The sequence below is a fragment of the Cyprinodon variegatus genome, unplaced genomic scaffold (genome assembly GCF_000732505.1).
Source record: "Cyprinodon variegatus isolate N-32 unplaced genomic scaffold, C_variegatus-1.0 Scaffold1017, whole genome shotgun sequence".
NCBI classification, from domain to species: Eukaryota; Metazoa; Chordata; class Actinopteri; order Cyprinodontiformes; family Cyprinodontidae; genus Cyprinodon; species Cyprinodon variegatus.
In genome coordinates, this window is record NW_015151470.1 from 81,709 (window position 1) to 92,947 (window position 11,239).

An 11,239-nucleotide genomic window follows, 5' to 3' on the forward strand; every position below is an offset into this window, starting at 1 on the left:
ATCTTGTCTTCATCAGTTCTCTATAAGGTCTTCCTCGGGTCTCTATCAGTTCTTCAGTTGATCTTCAGCAGGTCTTCAGTAGGTCTCCATCAGATCATCAGTTCTCCATCACTTCTCTATCAGGTCTTCAGCAGGTCTACCTCAGGTCTTCATCAGGTCTCTATCAGTTCTCTATCAGGTCTTCAGTAGATCTTCAGCTGGTCTCCATCAGGTCTCCATCAGGTCTCCATCAGGTCTGTTCTTCACCCTCCCTCAGCTCTGGCTCCACAGACGGTATTTATTGTCATTGGTGGTTTATAGATTTTATTTAATTATCTTTGCTTGAATGATGTGTTTGATCAGAGATGAAAAGAGGCACTGTGGGGGTGTTGGGGTGGGGGCACTCTGAACATGTATCGCCCATCACTGCCTTGACTGCCTCCTAGCCACACCTATATTCCCTCATCCACATTTTGATTGGTGCAGCTGCCGGCAGCAGTCTGCTAACTCTCTCCTCTGCTCAACCCCCACCCCCCACCCCCCTCATTCTCTGTCTATGCTGCTCACCAGTGAATTAGTCCGCTCAGACTCTCGCCTCTTCATCTCGTTCTCCTCCTCTCTGTCCTTCTCTCCTTTGGAGCAGACGGAGAAGCATCGACACAGAAACAGAGCCACAGAGGAGCAAAGGAGAAGCCAGAAAACATAGCCTGCTGGGAGCACCACCAGCTTCTGCACATTTCCAACAACAACAGATAAACCTACGCGTGAAACAGATGCAAAGCCAGACGGAAGCAACAGATTGCCCCTTAGGTACAACTGTTGCTGCGATTGATGGTGACCCAACGGATCTGAGACGAAGCTGCAATATCTGGATTTGAAGAGACAATTTCTCTGAATGAAAGGAAAGCAGTGGCTCTGCTCAGAGCAGAAGGAACTAACAATGCAAGGTGACAACAGGAGAGATTTTTGATTCATCTGGAAAAGCGACACAGTGAACATCACCTTTACCACAGTCTGCATCACCTCTTCATCCTTTTTACAGACACCAAAGACCACAAGTCGTTTATTTGCACTAAATATATGGAGGATGTGAGTTCGGAGGTATGTTGTGAACCAAAAACGTAAACATCAAGTCCAGGTGTTGTTAAGATGCAGGCAGGAGTCAGCAAGTGATGCCAGTAAATCCACCAGGGAGACGACTTGTGAAGACCAGACCCCGGAGGGTGAAAGATGCATGCAAGTATCTCACTGCAAGCAAAGGCTGGCACAGGTTCTTCTCAAGCAAACACGGCATGAACGTGAAGGAAGTGAGCATCCATTTCTTGCGCCTCTACTTTCCTTTGGATGCTTTTTGCACCTGTGTAGCACACTTCTCTAAAGTCTTCTCACAATTTCCTCTTCCTGAACTCCTGCTTAAAGTGCTATAACTGAATCTGTGTTAGGTTCTGGTGGGTGTTGGGGTTATTGTCCAGACTCTTGTTTTCGGGGTGAAGTGAATCTGCCGTGGGGGCAGCAGACAGCCGTCCAAGACGCCGCGAGCCGTACTCCGCGTGAAGAATGCCCAGCCGCGCTTGGCCAAGCCGGCCGACCCGGGCCCGACGCCGGGCCTCTACATGGAGAGATCCCAGAGCCGCATCAGCCTCTCGGCGTCCTTTGAGGCCCTGGCCATCTACTTCCCCTGCATGAACTCCTTTGATGAAGACGATGGCGGTGAGTGGAGAAGAGCGCACAGTGAGGTGCTACTTGGTGGCATGAAGGGTAGATCCATTCAGAAAAGGTGGACTAGAGTTCAGCTTACTGTCTATCTGTTTTCTCAAGTCACATGACTTTAATTGGAGGTTTGATGCTAACATCAATCCAAAAGCTTTAAGGAGTTTGCATGCAACTGCTGCAGGAATTTAACTATTTAGTTAATAAATGCTCTGATCTGATCCTGATTTTATCATTTAAACCACTGCAGCATTTCTGCATCAGGCACACAACACAGTCATACGTCCAACTCTACAAATATACTAAATAGAAAAGCCTCACATTGATTAAATAGTTGAAATCATAGAATCCAAATAAAAAAAAAACACAAATAATAATCTTCCTTAGTAACATTAATTTTAAGATATTTAGAAGAAGTTTCGAACTTAAAAAGCAGATGAAAAACCTGTTGATGCTGGATTTTACGGTGATGTAATGTGTTTAGATACGGGCTGGATATTATTACTCCTGATTTCCTGTCAGACTAATCTTCTCTGGAAAACTGCTGCAGTAGATAATCTTTTCAGTGCACTCTGATTGTAAAATATTAAAACATGTTTTATTTAGTGATACAATACACGGATCTTTGAAGTAAAGTTTAAGGTTATTCCGTATTCACATAACATTTCTGTCCAGACTACAGTCCTACCATAAATGGTTCAATATCATCAATTGTTTCACATTAAAATCACAACTTTGATTGTATTTTATTGGAGTTTCCTTCTTAATCTAGAACCTAAACTGAAGTGGAAGAAAATTAGGAAAACTTTTCAATGTATTTTTTCCACCCAAATGGAAAATCTTGAAAATGAGATGTGAAATTTTCTTCAGATTTCCCAAGCTGTTGAAACAACTTCAGCTGCAGCTGCAAATAATCTGGTTCTTAGTAAGATAACAAGAATTAGATTTAGAGTAAAATTTTCTTATTTTAGGCCTCCAACCATAAATGATGTAGGACTTTGCCCTGCAACAGAAGGGTTGTCAGTTCAAGCCCCTGCTCTGGCTTTTAGTGTCGTTGTGTCCTTAAGCAACATGCTTCCCCTACATTTCCTGCATTGTCTGCTGATGGTGGTCAGTGTACGGCAGTGAGCTCCAGGGCAGCTTTGGCTATAATGTAATTTGCCTCCATCAGTGTATGCTTGAATGACTGAAAGTAGTGTAAAGCTGACTTAAAAAGGTTTTATTATTTCATTTAAGAAAGTCTTGTCAGGTGAAGTTTTTTTCTTCATAGACAGACTTATTTTCGGGGACATTTACTTTTAGATTTGGTGTTTTTTTAGCTTGTTATCTGAGACCTCTTTGAAGGTGGAGTCCAGATTATTGTTGACGTGAAAGCCCAGGTATTTGAAACTCTCCACAGTTTCTATGTCCTTTTCCTGGATGTTCACAGGGGAGTTAGGTGAGGGCTTTCTCCTGAAGGCGATTACCATCTCCTTGATATTTCTGGTGTTAAGACACAAGCAGGCTCGGACTGGTAATCTGTGATACCAAGCATGTCCTAATTTCAGAGTGCAAGGGCCGGCCCGCCTTAAAATTATACCGCCCCAACACTTGATATCCGGCCAAAGCACCTACCTGTGACAGTACAGTAAAAAACTCAAGGAGCTCCATGAGTGGGCCGGTGATGGACACAAGAGAAAATGCACCTAAAAAAAAATTCAGCTTGCAATGAAGATCAACTAAGCTAATCTGAGTGGCTCTTTAATCATTAGTTCTTTCAGGAATAAGAACCGTCATCCTTGCTCTACCTTTTTGCTCCCTTTAAGCAGAAGATGTCCTAAAACAACAAACACAAACCCGATGACTAAAGGAGGTCAACTTTCTGTAGAGATCTGAGGAAAACAAAAAGCTGCATCCAGTCACTACGCAGCATGCATATTATTTTACTGGTGATTTTCTCTGGTGGGCTGCTCAGTGGGGCAGTGGGTAGCACAGCTGCCTTGCAGCAAGAAGGATCCGGGTGCGGTTCGCGGCCTGGGGTCTTTCTGCATGGAGTTTGCATGTTCTCCCTGAGCATGCGTGGGTCCTCTCCGGTCACTCCAGCTTCCTCCCATAGCCCAAAAACATGACTGCTGGACAGCTGGAGATATGTACCAGCACCCCTTGTGACCCCAGCCATGATAAGCATGATGGAAAAAAGATGGATGAATTGATTTTCTCTTGTTGTCGTTATATATTGAGTTTTCCAGATAGTTTATCATGTTTTATTTTAAAGTTATTGTCTGTTTTCTTGCTGTGTTACTTTATGGCGACTGAGGCGCATTGCTGCGGCTGATGTTCTCAATAGGGAGACTTATAAAGGTACCCCTCTGTCTCTGTGCTGTTCTGTGAGGGACTGGTGTCCTCTGTCCAGGATGTCTCTGCTGTCAGGAGCAGCATCAATCAGGAAGGGAAGAGTGAGGGAGCTAATTGATTTTTGCTTTTCTTCTTCATGTGTTTATTGCTGGCAGCTAACAGCGTCTGTTATTCAGGCAGATCATTACACATGATCTTAATTGGTTATGATAGAAGTCATGTTAAGGACTTCTTCCTAAAAGTTTTACTTGGAGAGTGATATGACCATGTCGGGAGAAGCATACCTTCCTCCATGCAGGTGACGCTCCATACAGATCTGACAGAAGAGCATGAGATAATCAGAGCGAAGCGGCAGGCCGTGGTTTGTGGCTGTCAGACTAATTAAATGCTAATACGGTGGCTGATTGTGGCTGACTGCAGCTAAATAGAGGCCTGATTGCAGGTTAATTCTCACTCTCCGCCTCTCTAAGTGTCTGTTTGTCAGACTTCAGCTCTCTCCAAGTCTTCTGTCCTCTCTGGTTTGAAAACTCGTTATGCAGGTTAATTCTGTCCTTCCTTCACAAATTGGCTTTAATTGTTTTACCACTTGTTTTCGCTCCACTCCCATTGCTCTCCGTGGTGCCGTTCACGCTTGCCTTAACACCCATCTGGTGGAATATTCAGAAAAAACTAGACCAGAAGAAAGGCTTTAATGCATCAGACATGACATGAGATGAAGCACCTCTGCTGCCTCCCAGGGAAGCCTGGCAGCTCACAGCTCCATCTGAGCTAAATCTACCAGAAAGAAGCCTTAACCATGAATAAATGATCAAGCACTGCTTTGGAAACTACGAGTTTTAAACTCCCTTCTTTGAGTGACCTAAGTAAGTTATTGTTAGGGTTTCTGTCTATTTCATAGTGAAATGTTTTGTATGACCTTCATATAGTGTAGACCTAAACCACACATTAGACCTTCACAGGAAAATGTCCTTTCAACATGCAACACTGAGAGTGGGGCAGGATTTAAATCACAGACATTATAGCCACATGTGATTTATTCCTGAACACATTAGAGTGTCTAACACATCAGTATCCAACCAAACTGTGCCATAAACGTTACTAGCCTTGTGTTAATTAACTAATGTACAAAAAACATTGAAACCAAAGCAGGTTTTCCAAACTAAAGATATTACATGAGATCAATGACATAAGACCGGACAGATGGACCCAGCATTCAAGGAGAGTCAGACAAGGGGAAGTTACAAACATTTAATGACAGAAAATAATAAAACAGAACGGGATGTAAGGCCGCAGAGGAAAAGCGGACCGGTGGGGGGTAGGGAACCGCCTAATCAGTGACACTCTCAAGGTAACACTCTCAAGAAGGTAAGATCCAGCCAATGGACTGCCAAACGGGCTGCGGCTCAAAGCCATCCAAAGTGTCCCTAATGCAGCAACCCCAGTGAGGAGGCAGGAGACCGATCCAGGTCAGAGAAACAGTCCAGAACCGGACAGTTCCAAGACCTGGGAGTCCTTAGCCGGAACAGGGGTTCCGATCCGAACAAGAACAGACAGAACCAGGGTTCCAGGAATCCACAGTGCCTTCAGGCAGGTTCAGAGATCTACGAGTCCAGCAGCAAACTCAGACAGACATGCTCAGAGGAAAACAGGAAGGCTCAGTGGTCGAGAGAAACAGAGACAAGACATGGTACCAGGCTAAATGCAGAACTTTAAACTTGTCTCCCCTCAGCCAAAACACTGAGGGCTCAGCGGAGAGGAGCCAGGCCGTGATCAGGAGACAGGAGTCAAACATTAAACCCTCTAAATCCACTGGCCTCCGGGGATGGGAACATGAACCAGGGACTAAACTAAAACTCATAACAAGCATGAATAAAGGACATGACAACATAACACAAACAACCTAATACACAAATAAACTAAGAAATACAAGAGCAATGATCTGGCCCTGATAGCTGGGCTGGGCTGTATATATAGCAGAGGGAGCAGCTGATAAAGATTAATGATAATTAGAAAAGGAGGAGGGAAGAACAGGTGAATTAATTGAATAATGAGATCAGCTACCGGGGCTGCGATCAAGACAATCAGAAGGATTATCTCTGGAAGTTTGGAGGTTAAAATATGAGAGTTAACGTTATGTAAATCTATAGGTACAAATCATAAAGTTATGAGTACGACTTAGAAATAATAAAAAAAAAACATATCTGCACCCCCCCACAAAGCTGTTATACTCCTTACCTGTTGGTGGCAGTAATGCACCTAATGGTTGTTGAGGAAAGGAAAACAATCATCAAACTTATAGGCTATGTGCTTATTTTCCGTCTTCTTCTCAATAAATGGTCGGTGAACAATTTTCAGGTGGAAATTTCAAACAATGGGAAACATAGAGCTATAAACTTGTGATTTTCACTTTTATTGTATTGTAATAAAGTTGTACCATTTTTAACTTCTAAACTGTATGAATGGACTGAAAATATATATAAAAAATAGGTTGAAATCCTGAAATGTATTCAGGTTGAATGAGTTATTCGTATTTGTGAGCTTGCAACGTTTTTGATTCAGAGAACGCCTGTTCATAGAAGCCAGAAGTGGTTTGTATGGAGTCCCCATAGTGACAGACAGATAAATCACTTTATAAGACCTTCTTAATTCAGGTCTGAGATCTTTGAACTGATTTTAAGGTGCCATTCTCCTCACTGTTAAGGCTGGTTTATGCTCAGGCACCAGGTCGTCTGCGTGTGCCGCAGTTAACTCAGATATGCCCCCCACCCTTCACCCTTCAGTGTGAGCGGCCATCAGCTGAGGAGGACTGGGGTTCAAGGAAACAGAAGCAGAAATACAAAAAGCAACTGCAAAAAGCGTGTCCAGGAAACACACAGCCTGAGAGATGAGCTTCGAGCCAGCTGCCCATGTGAGAGGAGGAAGAGAGCACATTTAGTTAGTCGGAGTCAGAGAAACAGGACTACACTGAAAAAACAGGCCGATTTCCAACATCTATAAACAAAGGTGTTGATGGCAGCAGCACAGCTGATATTTCTCTCCAGGATGGAGTCACAGCCAAACAGGAACAGACCAGATGAAGCTACTATGAGAAAAAGCAGAGAAAGCAGAACGTTAGAGATTGAGCTAATAGATTTTGCAGAGTGGGAGAATAGAGATAAAATGAAGCAGAATGATAAAATAGGGGTCCCTATGGTCTCCTGTGTATGATCCAGGCTCTTTCAAGGTTCCAGCATTGAATATCTGGACCCTCAGTGGTCTGCCAGCAGTGAACGCGTAGCTGTGTCCTCGTTCTAAAAGCAGGAAGAGAGGGTCTAACAGAAAGCAGCACATTGAAGTAGTAGACGAGGGAAACGAGCCTCTGCAACTGCATTAAGTGGGTTGGATGGATGTGCGATTTTTCTCACTTTCTGATCCCTGGATTAAAGCCTCGTGTGGAGGGGCCCCTAAATTCCTTGTCCAGGGGGACGTCCAGACGTGGAGGAAGGAATACGCTATCAATCTGCTCTCATGATGCGTTTGGAAAGAAGAGAAAACCAAAAGGGATGAAACATGAAAAAACCCGACAGACTACATTTATTTTTACTTTACTTCTAAAGAGCAGAGATCAGACCAGCAGACATTCCTTGTGGTGAAATAAAAGCAAATAAGAATAACTGTAGAATATTAATGCAAACGTCTCTGATGATCAGTCTCACACGCTGCCTTCTGGATGTGCTATCTGCCACCTCAGGTGTTTGATTTCTTTGTCACAGAGTGACTGTTGAGATGAATCACCTGCATGAAGCCGTAAATACAAGACATGACAAATTAAATGCTCACTCAGCCGGTCAACGACCCCACTGGTCCGGGTTTCCAGCTCCATATCAGCATTCAGCTCCTGCTCATGTGAGGGACAGACGCCCCTGGAAGAGTAGGTGCTATCTTGGCTGTCTGGTGTCCTCCAGACTTTCTCATGTTCTGCTTCTCATTGTCAGTTTTCACACTTCCCTGTGAGTCTACGCTTGTTGCACTCAGCTGTGTTTTTGTGCATGAAAAGGGAGCAAAAAAGAGTGAGAAGCATGTTAATTTAACAGAGTGGAGTGTGCATGCCTTTTATTTCCCTCTGTCTCCTTCCTCAGTAGATCAAACATTTCAGCTCTGTGCATCTTCCCCTGTTTTTGGAGAAAAAACAAATATCTTTTCTGAAATCTGTATTGAGTTGATAGCTGCAACCTTAACTCCTTCAGGCCAGTAGGGGGCAGCCCCACAGCGAGGCTCCTGGGAATTATCATGAGCTTATAAACAAGAACAACCCTGAAGTTGGGGGTTCGAACCCACTCCCACAGACTGCCACTCTGGGTCCCTGAGCAAAAAGACCCTTAATCCAACACTGCTCCCAGAGGCACCCCCACATGGCAGCCCACTGCTCCCCAAGGGGAGGAGCTGAATACAAAGAGTTCATTTTGTTCTGCTGTACTTATCACAGTGTTACGACAATACAATACAAAAAAAAAAAAATAGAGAGGATTTTGTAAATTGTCTTTATTTTCAAAAATACAGAAAGTTTATGCAAATTGTAGGACTAGATTAAGTTACATTTTTTTATTGTAGTTTATCATTGCTTTATGATTCTGCATATCCAATACTCCTTCAGCTCCATCTTCACCTCCTGCTGCTTATGGCTGCTTCCTCTGTGCTGCTCTCCTCACAAATTCTCTCTGTGACNCGAGGGAAACGAGCCTCTGCAACTGCATTAAGTGGGTTGGATGGATGTGCGATTTTTCTCACTTTCTGATCCCTGGATTAAAGCCTCGTGTGGAGGGGCCCCTAAATTCCTTGTCCAGGGGGACGTCCAGACGTGGAGGAAGGAATACGCTATCAATCTGCTCTCATGATGCGTTTGGAAAGAAGAGAAAACCAAAAGGGATGAAACATGAAAAAACCCGACAGACTACATTTATTTTTACTTTACTTCTAAAGAGCAGAGGTCAGACCAGCAGACATTCCTTGTGGTGAAATAAAAGCAAATAAGAATAACTGTAGAATATTAATGCAAACGTCTCTGATGATCAGTCTCACACGCTGCCTTCTGGATGTGCTATCTGCCACCTCAGGTGTTTGATTTCTTTGTCACAGAGTGACTGTTGAGATGAATCACCTGCATGAAGCCGTAAATACAAGACATGACAAATTAAATGCTCACTCAGCCGGTCAACGACCCCACTGGTCCGGGTTTCCAGCTCCATATCAGCATTCAGCTCCTGCTCATGTGAGGGACAGACGCCCCTGGAAGAGTAGGTGCTATCTTGGCTGTCTGGTGTCCTCCAGACTTTCTCATGTTCTGCTTCTCATTGTCAGTTTTCACACTTCCCTGTGAGTCTACGCTTGTTGCACTCAGCTGTGTTTTTGTGCATGAAAAGGGAGCAAAAAAGAGTGAGAAGCATGTTAATTTAACAGAGTGGAGTGTGCATGCCTTTTTATTTCCCTCTGTCTCCTTCCTCAGTAGATCAAACATTTCAGCTCTGTGCATCTTCCCCTGTTTTTGGAGAAAAAACAAATATCTTTTCTGAAATCGGTATTGAGTTGATAGCTGCAACCTTAACTCCTTCAGGCCAGTAGGGGGCAGCCCCACAGCGAGGCTCCTGGGAATTATCATGAGCTTATAAACAAGAACAACCCTGAGGTTGGGGGTTCGAACCCACTCCCACAGACTGCCACTCTGGGTCCCTGAGCAAAAAGACCCTTAATCCCACACTGCTCCCAGAGGCACCCCCACATGGCAGCCCACTGCTCCCCAAGGGGAGGAGCTGAATACAAAGAGTTCATTTTGTTCTGCTGTACTTATCACAGTGTTACGACAATACAATACAAAAAAAAAAAAATAGAGAGGATTTTGTAAATTGTCTTTATTTTCAAAAATACAGAAAGTTTATGCAAATTGTAGGACTAGATTAAGTTACATTTTTTTATTGTAGTTTATCATTGCTTTATGATTCTGCATATCCAATACTCCTTCAGCTCCATCTTCACCTCCTGCTGCTTATGGCTGCTTCCTCTGTGCTGCTCTCCTCACAAATTCTCTCTGTGACCTCAGAGGGTTGATCCATCTCTGAATGACTCATGTGACCCATTGTTACACTCATGATTTTTTGCAGTTTCTTAGTCAGTTAAATAACATGCTGCTTTTCTTTTGCCCATCTCTGATGTTCCTGCTATTTTCAAATATCCACAGCTGTATATCGTATACAGTAAAGTATTTTATTGTTTTTGTTTTTACTTTTCACTATTGTGTTATTTTTATACACTTTTCTACGGTCCACATTTGTGTGACCACTTTTGCTATAATCTATTTTGCTCCTGTAACACCAGAATTTCCCCGTAGTTGGACAGTAAAGGGCTTTTCTATTCTATTCTAATCTTCCTCTATGTAACATGATTCAAAGAGTTTCAGTTGATTTGTTTTATTTTCTGAGAGTTAAAAATTTCTCTTCTCACTTATGAAAAGGGAGAAAAGCAGAAAAATATAAATAGAAAGCCACTGTAAGACTTCTACACACTGGGCTTCTATGAACGTGGTCATTGATGTATAGCAGCAGATAATGAGACAGAAATGTATATGAAGTTCCTGTATGGAGCGGAAAAGATGGCAGACTAAGAGGAAACAGATAAGCCTCCTGTGAGCTTTGGGGCAGAAGACATGACCCAGAAAAGTCAGGATTAAAAAATTGGACTGCTTGGAAAGGAGGTCTATTCTATAGGGAGGAGGAGAGGGTGGTTTGTTGCACTGAGCAGCTATGGCTGCCAGGAGCCTCGGCCGCTAATTGGAGTTTAATCCAGAAACTGCAGCTCTCATTGTTTCCTACCATGAACTGCAGAACCTGAAGAACGGTCAAGTATGATGGTTGACCGGATGGTGGAGGACCCATGGTGGTGGCACAGTGAGAAGAAGAATGAGAAAAATAGAGATGAATGACAGTGAAAAGTTAAAAAACAAGTTCTGGAGACCTCATGGTGGTGGCCCCATGGCGGAGGCCCAATAATGGTGGCATCATGGTGGAGGAACCATGGTGGTGGCCCATAATTGTGGCCACATGGTGAAGGCCCATGGTGGTGACCCATAATTGTGGCTACTTGGTGAAGGCCCATGGTGGTGGCCCATAATTGTGGCCACATGGTGAAGGCCCATGGTGGTGGCCCATAATTGTGGCCACATGGTGAAGGCCCATGGTGGTGGCCC

At 43.7% G+C, this 11,239-nt stretch overlaps 1 protein-coding gene across 1 annotated transcript in view; it reads left to right on the forward strand.

Annotated features, from left to right (window-relative positions):
• The first annotated feature begins 578 nt into the window (after positions 1 to 578).
• Positions 579 to 11,239, forward strand: part of rims4 (regulating synaptic membrane exocytosis 4) — a 67,179-nt gene continuing 56,518 nt past the window's right edge. The window contains exon 1 of the mRNA XM_015399483.1: positions 579 to 1,689. Within this exon, the coding sequence (XP_015254969.1) occupies positions 1,593 to 1,689 (97 nt within the window). The 5' untranslated portion in view covers positions 579 to 1,592. The remainder of the gene's footprint in view (positions 1,690 to 11,239) is intronic.